General features: G+C 37.7%; 2 protein-coding genes across 3 annotated transcripts in view; both read right to left on the bottom strand.

Moving 5' to 3' along the window:
- The window catches only part of VASH2 (vasohibin 2), a 33493-nt gene extending 31401 nt beyond the window's left edge, over window positions 1-2092 (bottom strand). The window contains exons 1-2 of one of the 2 annotated variants that reach the window (XM_026695771.2): window positions 1899-2092; window positions 255-708 (exon numbers count right to left, since the gene is read on the bottom strand). In XM_026695771.2, coding sequence (XP_026551556.1) covers window positions 255-530 — 276 coding nt within the window. In that variant the 5' untranslated portion in view covers window positions 531-708; window positions 1899-2092. The remainder of the gene's footprint in view (window positions 1-254; window positions 709-1898) is intronic. The other variant, XM_026695772.2, reaches the window with a different exon arrangement.
- Window positions 2093-8006: 5914 nt separating this feature from the next.
- On the bottom strand, window positions 8007-21561 carry FLVCR1 (FLVCR choline and heme transporter 1). The gene is made up of 10 exons (XM_026695775.2): window positions 20482-21561; window positions 18834-18978; window positions 16261-16401; window positions 15006-15073; window positions 14262-14365; window positions 12576-12686; window positions 12216-12321; window positions 11473-11584; window positions 10111-10178; window positions 8007-8922 (listed from the first exon to the last, which is right to left on the bottom strand). The coding sequence occupies exons 1-10, from the start codon at window positions 21181-21183 to the stop codon at window positions 8821-8823; spliced, it is 1659 nt and encodes a 552-aa protein (XP_026551560.2). The 5' UTR covers window positions 21184-21561; the 3' UTR covers window positions 8007-8820.
- Window positions 21562-21602: the final 41 nt, after the last annotated feature.

Below are 21602 nucleotides of genomic sequence, written 5' to 3'. Positions count from 1 at the left end.
CAAAATTCAGTTTTCAGAATTACCAATTGCTAATAAAATTCTAAGTGTACTCCATTATTTCTTTTCTTACAAAAAGAAGCAGGGAAGATAAGTTCTTGCAATAATACCTATCCCACCCCCGTGAAAAGCAGAAGTAGTAGAAAGTAGAAATAGCCACATAAACAACTACACATAAACAAGGAAAAACCCTTCACACAACCTGATCAGACTGTTAAGTAGAAAACAAGGACTCAGGGGGAAAAGCCATAACTTACTTTTGTAAGCAAATCAGCACTCCTTATAGCTTCCACCATCTCTCTGCCCGAAGGGTGGACCTTCGCCACATGCCCCCACATTCTCTCCCAGGTCTGCCCATCAATTGGAAAACCACTTTTGTTGACAAGGAATACTGCTCCTCCATCTTTGTCCTCCTCTTCTGAGCCCCCGTTGTTGGCAGTACTGAGCGTCCGAGTGTGGGAGCTTCTGGAACGGCCCCCTTTGTCTCCCTTGGGGTGGGAATTGTGGGAAGCTTTGGAGCCAGAGCCAGTCATTGTGAGCTCTCAAGGAACCAGCAGTCCGACAGAAGACAGACCCTAGTCAGTGTCCCGTCAAGCAAGCCTGCTCCATTCTGCCCCTTGCTCCTGCCGAATGAATGAGGCTTGACATGAAATCACTTGCTAGCAGCCACCAAGCAGGTGGTGGAGGGCTTGTTCCTTATAGAAGCAGAATCTACAAAGACACAAGGAGTGCAAAACAACATGGTATCAGCAGCATCAAGCAGCCAAGCCAAACCTTCCCACCAAGGGTCACGTTCCTTCCTTAAGCATGGTTTTTACTTTTATGTTAATTAATTAATTAATTAATTTGCCAAGCATGTATGAGATAACATGTATAAGTATAAACATGATTATGAATACATGAAATGGATACGAATAAGCATCAATATTCTAAAACCACCCATCTCCCTCACAAACCTCGCCTGGGTTGCATGCTACAGGGAATCTTCTACTAACCAAAGGAGCAAAACAAAACAGGGCAAGCCCGTCTTCCCCCCACCCCCAAATTCCCAGCAAGGTTAATAGTAACCAAGCCTAGGGTGCTACCTGCTGTGTACATGCAGCTGAGGTCTTTGACCCGATTAAAGGGGTGATGTGAACACAACCACCTGGTATCCTTGTTATCAGCTGGAAATAGTAAACGACAGAAGGGCCTTTCCTCAAAAGCCCGATTTTACTCTATTCACTTGTCAAACAAAAGGACACTAGAAGAGCTCGCTCTGCTACAGCAATCCTCAGGCTGCCTCTCGGCAGGGGGCGACAGCAGCCAGCCAAAAACCCTTTATTTCAGTCTGAGAAAGAAAGGGCTCACAAAAGCAACGGGACGCCTCGCCGTTGCGGGCTATATAGCGCCTAGATTCCGAAGCCCAAATCCTCGGTAAAATGAGAATCTGCAACACAGGACGGTTGGCGCCGCATCCCGCCTCAGCTTTTGGTTGGGACCCACAAGGGGAAAGACACACACACACATACGCGCGCGCACACAAAGAGAGTCCTGAAGGGAAATTCCAGCAGCTCTCCGTGCGCGCATTCCCACGTTCGCCACCCCTGCTCCTTATTGTTCGGAGATTGGAAAGCTCAATGGCGCGGAGCAACCAGGGTCGGACTGCTGCAAAGGAAAACGTACGCACCCTTCCACATCGTTTTGGCAACCTCCAGGGTGGACTGTTTGGGGTTCTGGAATACGTGCGTGTGAAACGAAGCCAAAGAGGGGCTCGGGGGGGAGCTCCCCGGCTGGCTGACCCAGCTACAGCACGGCTTTTCTTTTCCCCAAGAAGAGGGTTCCCCCCACCCTCCATCACTCGCTCGGCTACGAGGACCCCACCCATTCTCCCGTTCCCGCTGCGCCGCCGTTAGTCTTACCCGATCGCGAGAGGATTCATTGCACCGGAGCCTCTCCAGGCGGCTGCGGCTGATGCTGCTCCTGCAGCTGACTCGGACGCCTTCGCTTTAGTCCATGTTCCATGATCAAGTGTTACTCTCTGACATGTAACCATGTTACCCGGCAGCTGCCGACATTCGGTGCGTCCCCATTGGGCGCAGCAACAAAGAGAGGCGGACTTAAGAGACTAGGGAAGCAGCTCATAGAGGCGTTGCACACTTCTGATTGGTCGGAAGCTCGGCAGGCTAACAAGGCCAGCCCGGGAAATCTAATCGGTTAGCATCTCAAACCCCTCAGTCATATCAATACGAGCAGGGACAGGGGGCTTTCTTCAGGAAGTAAGAATGTATAGATGACATTGCACCCCACGAGGTACATCAATAGTTAAGTAAAAATTGATTATTTATATAATATATATAAATATAAATAAAATATAAATTCTCTCTCTCTCTCTCTCTGTCCACACACACACTGGAGGATTCAGACACACACACACACACACACACACACACACACACACACACAAATAATTCATCTGAATCCTCATTTCTGTGTATGTGTATGTATGTATATGTATATGTGTATATACACACACACACACACACACACACACACACACACACACACACGGCATTCAGCTTTGTTCCGGTATTCATCGGGCTTCTGTATAGTGTTCGTCTATATATGTATATATATATATATATGGAGAGAGAGAGAGAGAGAGAGAGAGAAGGCACTCATGGGGTTGGTTAGGGTCTTCAAATTTCTTCCTGCCTTTTTAATTTTAATCTATTCTCGTTTCAAATGCCTCCTATTATAATATGTACGTAGTTTTTTTTTATTTTAATGTCTTGTACACCACCCAGAGTAGCTCTGTGAGTGAGATGAGCAGTTTCTAATGTGAACCTGTGAGCAACTAATCTGGTACCTACCGTGTTTCTCATATAATAAGGCTGGGTCTTCTTTTTTTTTGAGCCCCAAAAACATGGCTAGGCCATCTTTTCGGGGGTGACTTAATCCCCCCCCCTTGCATCTTCAGGCGGGGGATGGTGGCGACGGCTTGGATGTTGACCTCGGCGTTGGTGGGGCACTTCGTATCGGGGTCAATGCAGGCAGCACCATATCCGGGTGTGCAACAAAAGTACTTCCTAACGGCAAGCCCCCCCCACCATTCCCCCCCATTTCACATGTTTTAATATAGGCCTTAATTTGGGGGGAGGGGCTTAATTTCATTTCATGCCTATAAAACATGCTGGGACTTCCTATTGGGGGAGGCCGTGTTATTGGAGAAACGGTATTTTCTGTATTCTTACTCATATTTATACTTATACCTATTATTTTGTAAGCGATTGACAAATCAAATAAATAAATAAAGTGTGTGTGTGTGTGTGTGTGTGCGCGCGCGCAGTGGATATAAAAAAATCTACAATCCTCCCCCTCCCTTAAAATGCCAGGTTCTTGAGATGTAAAAGAATTAGTGCAAGAAAAAATACTTCTGGATTTTTCCACCTTTTTCCATATAAGCTGTGCAGTTCAACTGAAAAACAATCTGAAATATTTAAGGCGGGGTGTAAAAAAACTAGAATAATATGACTGCATGAGTGTGTGGAAAAGCCTTCATCAAATCTGACACAGGCGTGTTAGAAAATGTCTTATGGTCTGATGAGACCAAGGCTGAACTTTTTGACCATGAAAGTATGTTTGGCACAAAAACAGCAGTGCACATCACCAAAGATACACCATATCCACAATGAAGCATGACGGCAGCAGCATTATACTTTGGGGGTGCTTTTCTTTAGCTAGAACTGGAGCTTTAGTCAAGGTGGAGGGAATTAGGAACAGTTCCAAATATCAGTCAATTTTGGGGAAAAACCTTCAAGCCTCTGCTAAAATGCTAAAGATTAAAAGGAATTTCACCTTTCGACAACAATGGCCCAATAACAATGACCCTAAACAAGCATTTTCAGTTTGTTTTTCAATTTAATTGTATAGCTTATAAGTTATATTAAAGGAGGAAAAAAACCTGAAGTGATTTAACTTTGGTCTGATTTTTTTTTACATCTTAAAATCCTGGCATTTTAACAGGTTGTGTAGACTTTTTATCCACTCTGTGAGTGTGTGTGTGTGTGTGCGCGCGCGCACGCGCACACGCACGCTTCTGTTTTCTAGCCATGTTAAATCCATAAGAAGGAAAGATGGTATAACTGGGTGGGGGGTAATATTAGAACTTGTCCTTTTCTTTTTTCTTTTTTTTGAATAAATTTTATTGAATTTACAATTAAAAAAAACATAACATTACATATGCAACAGAGAGAGAAAAAGAAGAAAGAAAGAAGGGAAAGAAGGTCTTGTGACTGAAAAAGGAGAAAAAGAAGTATAAAAGAAAGAAAAAAACAAAGAGACAGAAGAAAAAAGAAAATACGTTAAAACCATACAGATATCCTTTTTGACAGTCTGCAAGATCCAATTCTCCTACCTTACTTTAAATATACACATCTTATCACTATTTATGCTTACATTACCCATTATTCATTGAACAGTTTATCTCTGGTATAACCAATTATACCACGCATTCCAATTATTATAAAATGCTGAAGACTCTTTATTTTTAAGAGCTATGGTTAAATTGTCCATTTCTGCACAGTCACATATTTTCTGGATGACCATTTGATCTGTAGGTAAATAGGATGATTTCCAGCACTGGGCAAATGCTAATCTGGCCGCAGTTAGAATATGAATTATAATATATTTCGTCTTTTTAGAAAAATGTTTATCAGAGATCCCTAGTAGGAAGAACTCTGGTTTGTATTCGATTTGTTCTTTGGTTATTTCCTCCAGCCATTTTCTAATTTTTTGCCAGTATTTCTGGACTTCTTTACAGGTCCACCACATATGAAAATAGGTTCCCTCTATGTTTTTACATTTCCATCATATCTCTAAATTTTATAAATATTTATTGGAGGTAGAATTAGAGCAAGAGATAGTGAAAGGGAACATGATAATGTGGAGTAGGAATATTGGAAGAAGCATTACATTAACAGAATGGGAAAAGATCTGGAATAAAATCATTAAGATTACGAAATCCACGGCGTACAAAGAAAATATGTATAAAATGTTATATAGATGGCACTTATCCCCTTCGAGGTTAGCGAAAATGAACCCAAACTCTAGTCCAGAACTTGTCCTTTTCAAAGCATCCTGAGAATAAATCCTGTCGTGCTGAGCTTTTTTACTGGACATATTTTTGGTAATGTTAAGTGCACTAATCCTTTCACCTGTAACTCACAGAAGTCCTAACATTCCAGGCATAACTTGAACTGGTGTTCTTTTTCACAAAAAAAACTTTTCAGTGTTTTGTCTCAGTCCCAGAATATGTTCAGTTTTAACAAAGGGAAGACATCTGTGTATGAAAATAAAATTGATTACCGGTAGTATCAAGTCTGTAGCCCAATCTGTAACTACACTTAATTTCCCATAATAAAGTTTACGTACAGCTCTAACTAAGAAACCAATTTGTTTGCAGGAATGATCTAAACCAGGAGTGTCATACTCAAGGCCCAAGGCCAGATCCGGCCTATGGAGTGCTTAGATCTGGCCCACCCTGGAAATAGCAAAGGACCAGCCTGCGGCGCCTCTGCCAGCAAAAACAAAGATACAAACTCAGCTTGGAAAGAGTAACGTAAGTATAAATCTGCCACTTATAGAATGTCTTATAGAATCAATGTTTTCTATTTCTCAAGATTCACATGTAATCAGTGTCTTTTGTTGTTTGGTCACTTGTTCTGTAACATATCACGTATACCAAATGTAACTATTATTTGTTTCTGTACCCTAAAATAATTTGACTCCCTCTCTATAATGATTTTTGCTTTGCCCAAATTACTTGGCAATTCATATTTTCAGGTGGACAAAGAAGCTCTTTTGCAAAGATAAAATTCTCTCTCAAGGGATCAAGTTCTTATCAGCTCCTCACCAACTCAGGGTGCCTGAGTTTGGAGACAACAGTGGATAACTTCTCCCTATTAGAATTAAACATCAACATAAAGGAACAAGCAGTCAAATACATTGGAGACGAGCTCTTGGTAGAGCAGCCATGAAGGCCTTAGAAAAAACATTCAAGTGCCATAATGTGTACATCACAGTACCTACAGGTATTTAAAAACTGTGGTATTTCCTATGACATTCTATGGAAATGAGTTAGATTTTGAAGCAGGATAGGAAGAGAGCCAGTTTGGTGTAGTTGTTAAGATGCTGGCCTACAAACCAGGATTCTAAGGTTCATGTCCTGCCTTAGGCATGAAAGCTGGCTAGATGATACTGATCCAGTCACTCGTTTTCAGTACAACCTACCTCAGAAGGTTGCAGTGGAAAAATAGGAGAAAGGTATGTTTGCCACCTTGAATTACTTGTAAAGTAATAAAAATGGGATAAAAAAAACTAATGTGGAGTACTGATGCCAAAAAATAAATTAATTAATGGACCATAAAATAAATCCAGCCCAAGTTCTCAGTCAAGGCAAAAATGACCAGAATTAAATTGCTGTACCTCAAACACATTATATAAAGAAAAAGAACGAAGAGAGATAACCAGGCGTGCATGATAAGACTTTGTGACAATAACAAGGTTGAATATCAGATTAGGGACAGATTGTTATGAAGAAAAATTATCTGTGATTGCTAAGAGTTGAAAATAAAGTAATTTGATGTCTATTCAAGGAATCCACCAATTGGGGTTAGCACTGACATTTTGAGTTTTGCTTTGTAGAACTGGAATCATTAACTCTGTCAAATTATATTCATGTCAGTCTAAATATACAATCCCCAGTGCGAATTGCCAGCATGCAAGTTCTCATCAACAGACATCTTTGCTACAATTCCTCTTAAGCTGAATCGCTAAACCATGTCATTGGCATAAATGTCAGGCAGACCATGACAATCTTATTGGAGGCAGTCAGTTCCATCAGCTCTGTGAACTTTTAAATGCACTGTGAAGCCACCTGGATGAGGCAAAGCAGAGCAGATGTATTGCTCAACTCTTACATAGTCAGCACAGCAGAACAGTTTAACATTAGCCCCCGAGTGTGTTAAAACATGGGGTTTCTCCTATGCCTTGAGTTAGGATGATTTTGAGGGCCATCTCTGCTGATGGGAGAGAGTTGGTTGATATTCTCTCCAAATGCTGCTATCTTCGCAGTTGTTTTATTTTGTTGTTTGTGTATGTTGTCCAGCTGAGTGGGTAGAGTTCATATAATGGAAATGTGATTACAAATAAACAAGCTAGTTATTAGCCACAAGACAACCACTGAACTGTTCTAATAAATTATATAAATGTACTCTTCATACATTTCATTTGTTCAATACCTAAAATAACGTTATCTTTAAATACAACATTCAGAAAGATAAAAAAGCAGATTGCTGAACAAAATAGTTATTTAGGAGTTTGGGATAATTGTTCCATTTGTCTCACTAGAATGCAGAAAAGAACAGTAACTTCTAATGCCACGTTATTTCAGTAAATTCTTCTAAAGCCATCATATGTTGGCCATTTTGATAAATACTAATTGTTGCAAATATTGGTATGATCTAGCAAAATTTAAGTATCTTTACATCCTATAAATTTTAAAGACAGACAGACTTAGGTTTTTTTCTGATAACTGGGATAGAAATGTGATTTGATTTCCTCATAAATGATTAGGCACAGATGTATGTATACTATGTTAGCCTTGAAGCAACATTTATTCCTTGTGTGAAAATGAAGACTTATTACCATACGTACTCATTTGTAAAATAAAAACATCAGGACAAGAGGACTCAGCAAACCAGCAAGCCATTTACTTTCACCCTTCTTCTAAAGGTGAAAGAGATCTGAAGGTTTATCTTTGATTTACTTCCAGGTAAGCCAAAGGACATGAAAACATTTATGAAACATACAGTAATTCTTCTTAAGTGTACACAAAATATTGTCATATTTCTGTCAAACTAATAGGCTGAAAACAGTCAATTTTCCATATCATGTAAATCTTTTTGTTAAGTAGTAGAGTTATTTTAAATCTACACACATTCCTAACTAATGAAATCATATAGAGTCCATTGTGAGCTCTGTCTTACTTTATTATATTTTATTTGCCAGAAGTTTTCTTCTACATTTACTTTTCACAAATTCACAAAGTGATGTAAAGAACACAGTGACATGCATATGCCTTTGTATGATATGGCAATACTTACTTGTGATTCATGTAATACAAAAAGATGTTCATTTTCAGAATGTAAAAAAAATTAAGGAAACATGAATATCTTGTTCTGTGATCAAAAATTCAGAAGGCCTTCATTTCAATAACTTAGAATATAAAATACTTCTTGGAAATTGGGAGCTTACCATTCACTCATTTGTGTTTCATAACAAAAAGATTTCATAAGCCACAGTTCTTTCAAAGCCAAAAAAATGGCAAAATCCAGGATTTACAGTATAACGCATCCAAAAATATGAATTTCTTATACTGTCTATTGTGCTAAAGACAGTGCCCTCCTATAGGAAGGGCAATTTTGAATATTTCAAATAAAAACCAAGTTTTAATTGATATCAAACTACTCACGGCTCACATTCTATATGAGAATTCCAAGTGTGGATTAGCTAGTGGCACAGATTTTGAAAAAAGAGATTCTAATTTATCACTTACAGCATAATATGTTTTATGAAAGTGCACAACTTCCAAATAAAAAATGGAATATTCCTGGGAATTTTATCACTGAAAAAACAATTGTTGAAAATTACAATTTTAAAGTGAAAATATGTTCATTAAGTGTATACAAATCTTTATCTAGTTGTACAATCACTGCTAACTGCTACCATTCAGCACAATTTTTAGGCTCATAGTTCTTGTGATTGTCCATTAAGTTTCTTTTATTATAACACAGCTGCCAATTGTGTTTTTTCATTTTTCATGTTTGATTCTGTCTTGTTTTTTGATGTTTTATTTTCATCTTCAATAGGACTGTCAATGGGTATCTGTCAAGGAAATAAAAGGCAATTCAGAACATAGGAGATTTAGAAAACAGATTTAGTGAGAAGCTAGCATGGAATATTATCAGAGCTTAAAAAAGAGGGTATTCCCTAAATTCCAATGAAACATTCAGAAGAATGAAAATATATACAGTGGTACCTCAGTACTCATTGTTAATTGTTGGGGGAGTGGGGCGAGAAGTACACAAAAAAAATGTCCCTTAAGAAATAATGTGTTAGTCACAAGGCAACCAACGACAAGTTCTAGCTTGCACATCAAGTAATGAACAAATGATGAGTCTGGGATAAAATTTTCATGTCAATATGTGTTGAGTACCAAGTTCAATGAGTTTCAAAGCAAACAAATATCAAAGTACCACTATACTATGTTTTGTCCAAATCCTTTTGAAAATGAGATGAACTAACATTAATTAGTAAAAAGTTCAATTGGTAGGAATGTGTATTAAATGCAAATAAGTCATACTGTCATCTATATTAGAACCCTCCAAGTCAAGTTTTACCATACATTTATATATTAACATATTATACCTAATATTTATACACAAATGAATATACATTCATTTGATACGCAAATGAACATTTGCTTTCCAAAAATGTATCATATTACTTGCAATTGTTTTGTATATTAAGACTAAACAACCCAATTATTGGCTTTGGGGATCACTATGTACCCCAATATAAATATAGAAAATGAGTTATTAGTGGGTTAGGTCCCCTGTCTATGGAACATAACCCACTGATAATTAGTTACATAATTGCAGTTTAAATATGTATATAGTGAAACAATAGGTAATGACTTCAAGAAATAGTGCTGTTTGTCATTTTAAAATATGCAACATGATAGCTACTGAATTTCCAGGAGGAAATTGAATATTTGTTAAGTTTCAACTCAGATGGAAGAGAATGCTTTCTATAGTTATATTATCCTGCACTCTTTCAACTTCTCAGTGGTCTCTCTTCCTCATATGCTGCAGACAGATTTGAGATAAAAATTGGATAAACTGGAAGGTCTTCAGAAACAGCAAATACTACATTGGGTTTTGAAACATCAAACAAAAAAAGTTGCAAACTTCATAAAAAATATTTTTTGAAATTTACTCAAAAGAACTGACAATATGATAGTGAATTAAACTTATAATCACAACAATAAATATAAAGATTAAAATTACTTACAGATTTAATGTCCACAGTTACAATCCCTGAATTTATATTGTGCCTTCGCAAATCAGATTTAATTAAAGCTAAAAAAAAGAGATAGTATTAAATATCAATTCAAATACATTCGCTGTGATTTTTTTAAGTTTGGCTTTGTTAATTGTCCTACAGACACCAATACATTAATGTCAGAAGTCTTCTGCAGAATATCTAATACTTGCTTTATTGAAATCTTTTTCAGATATTTCTGAATTGAGAAATAATTATATGAGTAAATACTAAAACATATTAATCAAAAGTGCAAATCTAGATCAGGGAAAGGATATTTTGATGATGGGTGGAATGATGATATCGAGATAACATGGGGATTGAACAGCAGCCATCGTAGTGCAATGAAAGTAGAACTGATGTAGATAAGAAGTATTCAAACTGATTGAACGACTAAATGAAAACATTTTTCTGGAACATATGTTATGTTGAGAACTCATTCTACTCCACAACTTTCCATTTGTAGAAGACACTCCAGATACCTCCACTGTTTGATCCTCGTGGAGTTTGGTAAAAGCTCAATTATTGCTAACTTTAGAGAAGAAAATAATTTAAGGGTAATGACTAGAGTAAGTTGCTTTATTCTTCAATATAATTTAATTTATTCTTCCCAATGAAAGCCTTGTCTGTCTGTCTGTCTGTCTATCATCTATCTATCTAGGTGATATGTAATATCATGACCAAAGCTTGTTGAAAGTATGCAGCAATATTGCTTTTATATTCTGTTATACTATTAAATAAATCTAATATATTACCTTTGGGATCTACTATATAATTACTATAAGAAGCTAAGATTTACAATTCCCTCAGATTCTACAAATATTTGTGATGGAATATAGTCTGGATTCCCAGAAGGGAGAAGTTGAATTCCAAAGGACCAAGAGACAATGAAGTTTAGATAGTTTGGTTGGGAGAAAGAGGATCAGAATAGCTCCTTCCTAGAAGTTCTCAAGAGTATACTTTAAGGAGATACTAGTTTTATTTGGATGAGATTTCTGTCTGTAGGTGAGGAACAATAAAGGAAACTGCTTAGAAGTAAGTCTGTGTGCCTTTAATGATTTTCAGAGCCTCAGGCATTATCTGAGTTTAGATATTTCTTAAAAATCATGTTTCTTATTGCTCTTCCTTTACTGTTAATATATTTAAAATGTTTACAAATTGTTATTTGCTTTACCGTTATGATGCATTGTGTTTTTATTCTTGTAAGATATGTGTATGTTTTGGGTAATAAAAGTTTCAAATAAAAATGACTTAAGCCTTTGGACAGATTTCATATTCACAATTTTTCTATAAAGAATAAAAACATGATTTGATATAATGTTAAGTGATTACCTGTTAAAATGATACCTATAAACATCCACACAAAGAGAAAACTATTTCCAGCATGAGGATTGTAAACTGTTATAAGCTTTCCTTGGATCAACGTAAAGACGATCCCAAATATCTGTAATTGTTTATAAGAACACATGTCAGAATTTAACTCTGCCAGTTCTCCTTGAGTTCCCTGAACTCTGCCAGTTTTATTTCCTACTGTGTCCCATAAGTGGAATTTTGTTTACACACTACTTTCAGAAAAGAACAGCGTGTTCTCATATTAAAAGTGTACTACTCATGGTCTGCAAATTTATTCAATTGGGGGAGAGGGGGAAACTCATCCCAGAATTACCCTGCCATTCTAATGGAAAATAGCTTATTCAAGAAAAAGTATTATTTTGGATTCCAAACATAAACAGAGATATGAGGAAAAAATAATTACAATGGACTGGGTAACCACGAATCCATTTTTCCACAGTGCCAATATAAGTTCAGCAAATTCAGCAAAGGACAAATATTTTTTTGTGATTTTTTTTTGCATAGTAATGCAATTGTTATAACCTATAGACTATTTTCTAAATATTTTCAATAGAGATGCTGCAAGCTTTAGGAAAACTGTATAATTACTATGTTCTGCAAAGCTTTCTGAAAGTTGTTTCCTTAATCTTTGCTAATTACCTATTTATGAAAACAGCATTACTGAAGTTATAAAGTTATCTGAAGTCAAAACTCCAAAACTCTAGTAAAATATTCCTCATTACCTGTGCTGAAGCATTCAAAAGCCCTGATGAAGTGCCTTCTGATTCTGGGTATGTAATTTCCACAGCAAATTCAAAACCAAGGGGCAGATAACCTGTCATAAAGAAACTGACATAAAAAGCCAAAGTGCAAATTAGCAATAATTCCTACTATTAGTATCAAAATTGTTCTTCAGTATTTATTAGGATAACCTACAATGGATTTTCTAGTTTACTTCAATAATTTGAAAATCCAGTTACAAAAATCCACCTTTGATGGAAACATATTCCACTAGAAAATTAGCACTTTGTTACATGAAACAAAATATAAATTTAATATTCCTGAATTAACATTGCAGTATATTTTATTGCAAAAAGCCTTACCCAAGAACTCCACCTGTCACAAATACAACTAGAAGGTTTCCACAGTTCAAAGTGAATGTAAATATGACCATCCCAACAAAAGAGAGGATGTATACAACTAGTGTGGTCTGTCTGTAGAAAAAAAAATCAAATCATTTTTACTATTAGTTCATTACACAGAGCTCAAATAAAAATGTACATTTTCAGTGGCAATCTGTCATTGCCTTCTTTTGCCACCTAACAGAGCATAGTAATTGGGACTGGAATTTCTATTGTAAACTTCTATGATGTGCTCCTAAAGTGTGACACTGTGTGACTGCAATGCTTAGCAATAGCAATCCTAACAATCCCTGTGCCATCATTAAGTTGTTAAGCAAGGACTTCATGTGACTGCATCTTGCAACTGCCCACTGGCTTCCAACAAGCAAAGTCAATGGGGAGCCAGCAGGAAGTTCACACAAGCCTTTCCTTAGATAGCTTGCAAGCAGGCTGGCAGGCCAGTGAGTTGTATGGAGTGTGGACAGGTAGCGGATAGGTGCTGTGGTGCAAGTGGGAGGTAGATACTGTGGCATGGTGTGAGTGCAAGTAAGGAAGGGGATGCTACAGCTTGGCACATGTTTGATCAGGTACCACTCGCCCTGTCACCTAGCAGGAGCAGGAGCAACTTACTTTGCTTGTGGGAAGTAGGCAGAAAAGCTCACAAATGATGATGGGATGTTGCAACCATCATAAATGCAAGCCAGCTAACAACAAGCACCCAAATCACAATTACATGGTTGTAGAAACACTGCTATGCCACAACTTCAATGACTAGTCATCACACACCCCTCATTTAAAATAACTTTGAAAAGTCATTGGACTAGATATAATCTGAGGACTAGCTTTATTATCTATTTTAAAATGTGTGAAAACAGCTTTCTCAGATTTCAAGACGCAAAAGGTGCTTATTACTATAAAACTGTAACAACCTAGAGAAACACAGGCAGTACAGATATGTAATATGGACTGCAGGATACACAGACCATTGCCACCTAAAACAGTCTTACTCTTAACAGCTTGAAATTTCTGTACATATGACCTGTTTTTAAAGAAAGACAGAATGCTTTAGAAATCTAGTTAAAATGTTATGTTTAGCAAAATGTCTATGATCCTGATATTATCAATGGGAGTGTCAAGCAATCTTCTCTCATTTTTTCTATTTCTCTTGTGGCATGATCTTTGGCACAAAGTTCCTGGCAATGATAAAACCAGAGATTCCACTTAGAACTAACCAAGAAATTCTGGTCCTTTGCCAAAAACCAAAAAAATGAGCTATGAATTATAGCCAGAAGCTTTCCAAAAATGTAGTTAAACATAATTCTAATAAAGGAGAATATTTGTAGCACAGGGTTGATGTAAGGGATCCTTGGTGCTCTCTGAGCTCATTTTCTTGCAGACATTTTATTACCCAAACTAGGCAACATCATCAGTGCTAGTCAATGACAGTGACTAATACTGATGTTACCGAGCTCAGAGTTCACCAAGGACCTCTCATAAATTCTCTCTTGACACATACACACTTTCAACTAATTAACAAAAGACAGAATTATGCTCCCTATATATTTTGTAATCAGTCTTTTGATCTCTGTTAAACTACTCAACCTTCATATTATAACTAAAGCATAACATATGCATTTAAACATTTGCTATTCCCATTTATATACTTACTTGTATGTCTTGGTATGATCCAGCCATAAGCCACAAATAATAGAGCCAACCATTCCAGCTACCACAAGTGTGAGGCCAATCCTACCTGCATTTATCTCTTCTTCCTTTATGTAATATAATTATGAAATTACATAATTATGAAAATAAGCAAGTTCATTCTAATTCACTTGTTCAAAAAACTCAATCTATAAAAAAATTAGTAAAATGTATCAATCATTTTGGTAGGCAAATAGCAAGCATAAGTAAATTCAAAATACGGCAATAGTAAAAGAAATATTGCAGCCTGAGAGCGGACACTATATGCATAGCCATAATTTTAGTTTACAGCCCATTTTCAGGTAGTATAAATAGGTAGGTCTTCCAATTATAAAAAAATATCCATTAAAGATTATTCTATTGCCAATTTTATTAAGGATTTATTAAAAAAAATAAGGAAATAGAGGCAACCTAAGTCTACAAAACTAGTATTTTTAGACAGAACTTTCAAAGATCTGAAGATGAAATGCTCATTTTTTTCATGATTCTCAGAGTGACAAGCCCATCTTTTATTCCTTCTAGAAATTTTATCCTTTTTATCTGAGGTAAAAATAAATCCATAATCAGATAGTGTATCAAGCTATTATTCTTTTACCTAATGTCAGATCTCCCACATACTGTATGCTTAACTCCTGTACAAATCAGAATTTGCAATGACAAAACAAGCAGGGCACTGATTTTGGTTCAATAAATGCTATAAAAACTTACCGCATAGTCAGTTAATATCATTTGGTTTAGTAGAGTTGACACTGAATAAAAGGCTCCAGTCATAATTCCTGCAATGAAATAAAAAGTATTGCCATCGTTACAGAAATTAAACGAAGCCAAACTCATAAAACACAGAACAAGTTACTCTTCAGAAGACTAAATTACCTGAAAAGGAACTGAAACCTGGGACCCCAGAATATCTTTTTGCCCTGTATGGCCTCATCTCCTCCTTGCCATCAAGACAGACATAAACAGAAGCACTGCATAGCACATTGAAAGGGAGATACCCAAACAGTCAGTTAACTATGGGGAGGGCTGAACAAGTAGAAGTGAAATCTAATTCCATTCATCATTTTTACCATAGGCAAAATCGCAGGGGGCAGGGAAGAATCACTGAAAAAAGTAGGCTTCAAATGGTCTTATGGCTACATGATATTAGACTCAAGAGTCTAATGCCCCAAGACTTTTGTCACCTCCAGTTTCACATTATTTACCCGCTCCTCAGTAAATCTTTGGCTGGGACTCTATGAATCATGGGGTCAAAAGAGAGAGGCATGGAATGACTGTTGATCTTGTCAGGTCTGCCACAATATTCCAAATTATACAGAATAGTGACAGCTCCCCATTCTCATATGAGAGAATTGTATAAACACAGCTACAACACTGCACATTCTTACAGCTCACTTGCTCCTTCATCAGCAATAGCCGAAAGGTATCAGGACAAACCTCAGAATTTACATTACATTCTAAGCTGCAAATACTACTGCTGTCACACTATGAATGGTATAAAACCTGTTGAAGTTTCTTGAAAAATGCTACAAATAGAGGAAGCAATTTTGCTACATTTGTCTTTTAGTGCCACAAATATTTAAATAATTATAGACATTGTATTTCAAAATCCATCACCTTATTTTTGAACAATTAAACATTATATACCACAGAAAAAAAAGTTCAACAATATTAATACAGGTTCAGAATTGAATGTATAGAGTGCACTGTACATGGTTAAATTGAATAATATCTGTATAACAGAATTAACATGTGAAATTTTAATCTTCATGTTTCTAACATGAATATTAATAATTTAAAAATTTATATAAGAATTTATAATAGCAATTACATAACTCAATAGGGAGATGGGTGGCATATCAATTTAATAAATATCTCTTAGCAAATGAATCACTAAAGTACAAGAAGAAAGCCAGGTTATAAAAACAACACAATGTTTGGTACAAACATATAAATAAATGCTTACCGTAGCTTATCAGCAAAAGAATAAAAGGAACATTCCTGAACAAATTGAATATTGATTGTTTATAGGAGTGATCTTTTGGAGATGGATCCAGGAGAACAGCCTGAGACTGACTTGGAGGATATTTGGGTTTTTCCTTGAACACTAGGGAGAAAACAAAAACATATTAAGTATGTGACATTTTCTCATGATGGAACCGTTTTACATGCACCTTCATATGTAATAAATTACCAATATAATAAAGGAAGAATGTTCACATAAAACCTGAAAGTCAATGTGTTAAAAGTACAGGTAGGCCTTGACTTACAAGTTTGTTAAATGACCGTTCAATGGCACTGAAGAAAGTGACTTATGACAGTTTTTCACACTTATGACTACTGCAGCACCTGTCGGGCTCCGGATGCTTTCCAACTTGCTCTGGAGCCCGACACATCAGCAGGGCGCACGAGGGGGTGACATCAGCAGCCACAGCATGCTATGCATACCTTCTGTTTTGTTCCAGAGCCATCAGCAAGCTATGGCTGCCCAGGAACTCGGGAAGAGGGAAGTCCTGGCGGTCCTGACTTTTCACTGTGAGAGAACTGCTGCGGAGCGGCTGGGAGGCTGCAATAACCTGTACCGCATGGGGCTGAATTTGTGTGACTGTGGCTGTTTGCAACGTTTGGGAACTGCGCAGGGAGCACAGGGGTGGGAGAGACTGCGGAATAGGTTAGGGGGAATTGGATAGCATAGAAGCACAGTGGTGGATGATTAAGGGGTAGGATAAGGAAAAGCAGGGTGGCAAATATTAGGAGGGCATGGTATTAGGAGGGGGCAGATGTTGGTTAACCCGGGGTTGTTTACAAAGCAAGTATTTAAAGCACTGAGAGGCGTTAGCTCTAATGCTGGCTTTTCACGGGTTTCCCATTCTTGCTCAAATTAAAGCTGAAACATGACTGCTCAAATTAAAGCTGAAACATGACTACATCAAAGAGTACTGTCTGCTTTGTGACTAACTGCTCGGGAGTTCAGAGGCAGCTGAGACACCTCATGGTCATGTGATCAAAATTCAGCCGCCTGACAACTGAGCCATATTTATGACAATTGCAGTGTCCTGGGGTCATGTGATCACTTGAGATCTTCTGACAAGCAAAGTCAAAGATTTGCTTAATAACCATGTTACTAACTTAAGAACTAAAGCAATTCATTTAACAACTATGGAAACCAAGCAGTCATAAAATGGGGCAAAACTTGCTTAACTGTCTCACTTAGCAACTGAAATTTTGGGCTCAATTTGGTCATAAGTCAAGGACTACCTGTAGATATCACAGAACAAATTCCACTTTTTCATATGTAATGAGCAAAGGATCTTTGTCCAGAAAGCTTCCCTTCCCAACTGAGGTTCCTCAAATTCTCTGATGCATAGCCATCATCTTCATCTTGAGAATTATAAGAATGGCAACGAAGAGAGCTGAACTACTCCCGTCCTTGAAAGTAAAACTTGCTCTTTTAAAACAAACAAGATTTTTAAGTGTCAGAAGCTGTAGCATCCAACCTTTTATGAGGAAGCTTGCTTACTAGAATTTAAGTCATTTATTTTCCCAATTTTGATGCACGTAACCATGCATTCTAATGAGCAGTTGAAACCTGAGAATATCATGTATCACTTCATTGTCTTGAATTTGCCAAAGGAATTGCACCATAGTTGTGTTATTCTATACTTCTACTGATAGAACTACTGACCAGCAACAGCATTAATGCCATATTGTTTCCAAAGCTAGTACCAGGTTTTTTTTCTTCATTACTATCAGATACAATCTTTTTTTTTTTGCTTGAGGTTTCCTCATTCATCAAGTATTGCAAGTTCTTATATTCATAGGACCTCAGATTTTGCAATCCCTCCTTGGTTACTAAAGTATTTTCCATTGTTTATCTTAACTTCATAATTCTTCTGGTCATATTTTAGTACAATTCTGGTAATTCTTTTACTTTTCCTTCAATTTGCTTCTTAGTCCTCTTAACCTAAACATCCCGTTATACTTTTCCTTACTATCTTCTCATAGATGTTACAATTTGTAATTACAGCTAATTCTAGGAAAAACAATGCAAAATGTTATTTATAATACATTGACATAATTCTTTTATTATTGTTGTTGTTGTTGTTAATCTTCATTTCAATTCACAGTCTGGGACTAGTAAAAACTTAACAGTTCAAATCCTAACCAAGGACCTAAGAGCTGTTAAGGTAGCATTTGAGTATATAGACCAGGTGTGTCAAACTTGCATTGTCACGTCACATGATGTATGGAGACTTTTTTCCCCTTCATTAAAATGGGGGTGGGCATGGTCAGCATGTGACACATCTGGCCTGTGGGCCACAAGTTTGACACCCCTGATATAAGCAGTTAAGAGTAGAGTGGTTTTTTGCAAAGTCAGGATATTCAGGTCTAATAAGTTCAAAATTTCCATGTATCTAGGCAGCTTTGGGTATTACTATTGGTACAACCATTGATTTCTTCCTCCATAATCACTCAACTTCAGTTTATAAACTATTTATTATTGTTGTTGTTATTGTTAGATTGAAATGTTTTACATACCAACAGCTGTTAATAAAAACAGGAAAGTAGATACTCCTGCTGTGCCATAGAACATTATGCTGATATTATGTCCGATAAGATTCAGGTCATCATATGTGTTTGGAACTAAAACTGGAGGCAATAAAAAGCCAATTGCTGTGCCTAGCTATTAAATAAAAAGAAAATTGTGTTAGAATAAATCTGAAAGCGTAAGAAATCTATTAGATTAGGATAGGGTCAATCTAGTCAACATGGTATCATACAACAGTCCAAAATACATTCAAATGCATAATCATAAACAGTAAGACAATAGCCTTGATTTACTGTTTCTTCCCAAGAGCTTCTATTTAAGCTCTCACATCTAACTCTTTGGGATTAGTATGCAACCAAGAATTACAAATATGAACAGATCAACTCCCCCCACAACCTGTCTAATTCTCCTTTAAAATAACCTAAATTTGCGACCATCACCATATCTAATTATGCATTATCAGGTGACATACTTTCTTTAGCATTTCTGTTTTATAATGAATGACTCAAAGTTCTGATACTGAGAGGAAGAAAACTTTATTGCCCACATTTTCCATCATATGTTTTACACCTCTTTACAAACCCTTTTCTCTGCTTTTAAGAAAAAAACTTTAAATGCTGTAGTATTGTCTAACATAAAAATTGATAAAATCCCCTAATCAATTGAGGTACTCCTTTTTCAGTTTAAAAACTTTTTACAGACACAGCAGTCACATTATAAAATAATTACATACTACAATGGCAATTATATACTTCCGTTTCCTTCCTATTCATTTCTAGAACATAATATTACACCAGCACCCCACTGAACTATCCCAGAAACTGATTTGCACATTTCAACATGAAATTGCGTATTCTCCCTGCTCCCTTATGTTTTAACCAATAACCAATTCTTGAAAAGTTGAATACTTTTAATACTCCTATGGCCATTATAGTTATTCAGCAGTGTTTGGTAAAGGATTGTCCAGACATATATTCTGTGTTGGATTTCTCTCAACATACTTGGTGATATCCTTAAACAGTAACTAATAACGTAAACCTGAAAGTTTGTATCACAAGAAAATGGAAAAACATTGCTTTTTCATCAGGAAGTCAACAGCTAGTAACAGTTCTAATTTATTATATTTAAATGACATGATTTTTCTGGATAAAGGTGCAGAACTATATTTAGAATGCAAGAATGTTACAATAACATTTTATATTCATTTGTTTTCCTAATTTTCTGAATATTAAAATATCAAAACTCTTGCAGAGAATATTTTGTTTGAAATATGCTCATATTTCTAGATTATTAGTTCTGTAATTATTAGAGGGTTATAACTGAAACATGAAAACTTACATGATGCCCTACTGACATCACAGCATCAGACAGAAAATACAAATCCAATTAGCAAGGATTTGGATTAAATATATGAAGGCTATTCAGTTGTAAATGTCCTTGCTTATTTAAGTTAATTGCTTCAATCACCAATGCCAACAAGGTTATGCATGATCAGTGCTCATCTAACTATTAAGAATGGAAACAAGATTTTTTTTTTCTTAAATCGAAATGTACTTATTTTTTCTCACCCAAGCTATCTATCAACATCCCTACCTCATGCATCTCTTGCCACAAACTTTCTCCTCTTTATCCACTCACCTGATTGCCCAAAACAGCTACAGCACAAGCAGTGGACACTTCCTTGGGTCCAAACCAAACAGAAGCAATGCGAGAGGGCAAGCCCAAAATGAAGACCTGGGCTACAGAACACACAATCTGAGCCAGCAGAGTGACCAGATAGAGATTTGGCTGGACGCTGGCACACTTAATCCAGGCCCCCAGGCAATTTAGTCCAGATCCCAGCAAGGCAGTGAGACGGAGGCCACGGGTGTCCAGCAACCAAGTGGCCGGAAATATGAGAGGCACGTATGTCACCATATACGATATGGAGAGCCAGTCAATTTCAGAAGAAGTCACATTATAGTAGCGAGTGAAGACACTGGTCAATATACTGTACTGGATCCACTGGAAGGCATTTACTAGCGAATAGCAGCTGAACACGGCCAGCAGCACCAGCCTCCGTTTGGAAAGGCGAGGGGTCAGCTTCACCCCCACGGTACAGTCAGACAGCATCGCCTCCGCTTCTGGATACTTCTCGAGATCAGCAAAGGAAATGGCGTTTCTTCCAACCGCCACATCCTTCTCGGTCACCAAAGGCATGCAGCTGCCGCCGTTGTCCAGCTTTTTGCCGGCCAGGTATCCATTGGACTGGAGGGCTGGCACCGTGGCTTCCTCCCCAACCTCGCCGCTAGCCTCGCGGCTCTCCCCGGGCTCGGCCATCTCCGTTCCCTCCCCGCCCATTCTGGCTCCCCCGACCTGAGGCCTTCGCCCCGCCCGAACCTACCTGCCGGCGGACGCCTGCTAGGAACCTCCCTTCACTACCGCAAGCAGAACCGCTACACGCGCCGCCCCCTTTCCCTTCCGCCTCCCCACGCAGGTGTGCCCGCGGCTACTTCCAGCCTGGCTTCTCAGGTGCTGGCCAAGCGCTTCACGTCCCGGCCTTCGCTTTGGGGATGCTTCGCTTGCCCTCCCCGGCGCGCCTTGCATTTAGCCCTCCCTTCTCATCTCTGCCTCCCCAACTCTAAGATTGGCTGAGCTGCGGCCTCGCTTCCCCCACCCGCTAACGGTCATCCCAGAGAATCCATGTAGAGATTGAAGGAAGAGAGCATCTCAGCTCAGGCGCCTCGCAGTCACCGAAGGCTCGATACCGGCTTCCGCAT

Source organism: Pseudonaja textilis, chromosome 1 (genome assembly GCF_049901715.1).
Source record: "Pseudonaja textilis isolate UNSWEBS1 chromosome 1, rPseTex1.2, whole genome shotgun sequence".
NCBI classification, from domain to species: Eukaryota; Metazoa; Chordata; class Lepidosauria; order Squamata; family Elapidae; genus Pseudonaja; species Pseudonaja textilis.
This window is presented reverse-complemented; position numbering and strand designations above follow the sequence as displayed.

Coding starts and splice junctions, on each gene's coding strand:
- FLVCR1 (XM_026695775.2), bottom strand. CDS start 21,183: ATGGGCGGGGAGGGAACGGAGATGGCCGAGCCCGGGGAGAGCCGCGAG. Junction 15,074..16,260: donor TCTTTTGCTGATAAGCTACG/GTAAGCATTTAT, acceptor ATTTCATTGCAG/GAATTATGACTGGAGCCTTT. Junction 10,179..11,472: donor TATAGGTATCATTTTAACAG/GTAATCACTTAA, acceptor TCTTTTTTTTAG/CTTTAATTAAATCTGATTTG.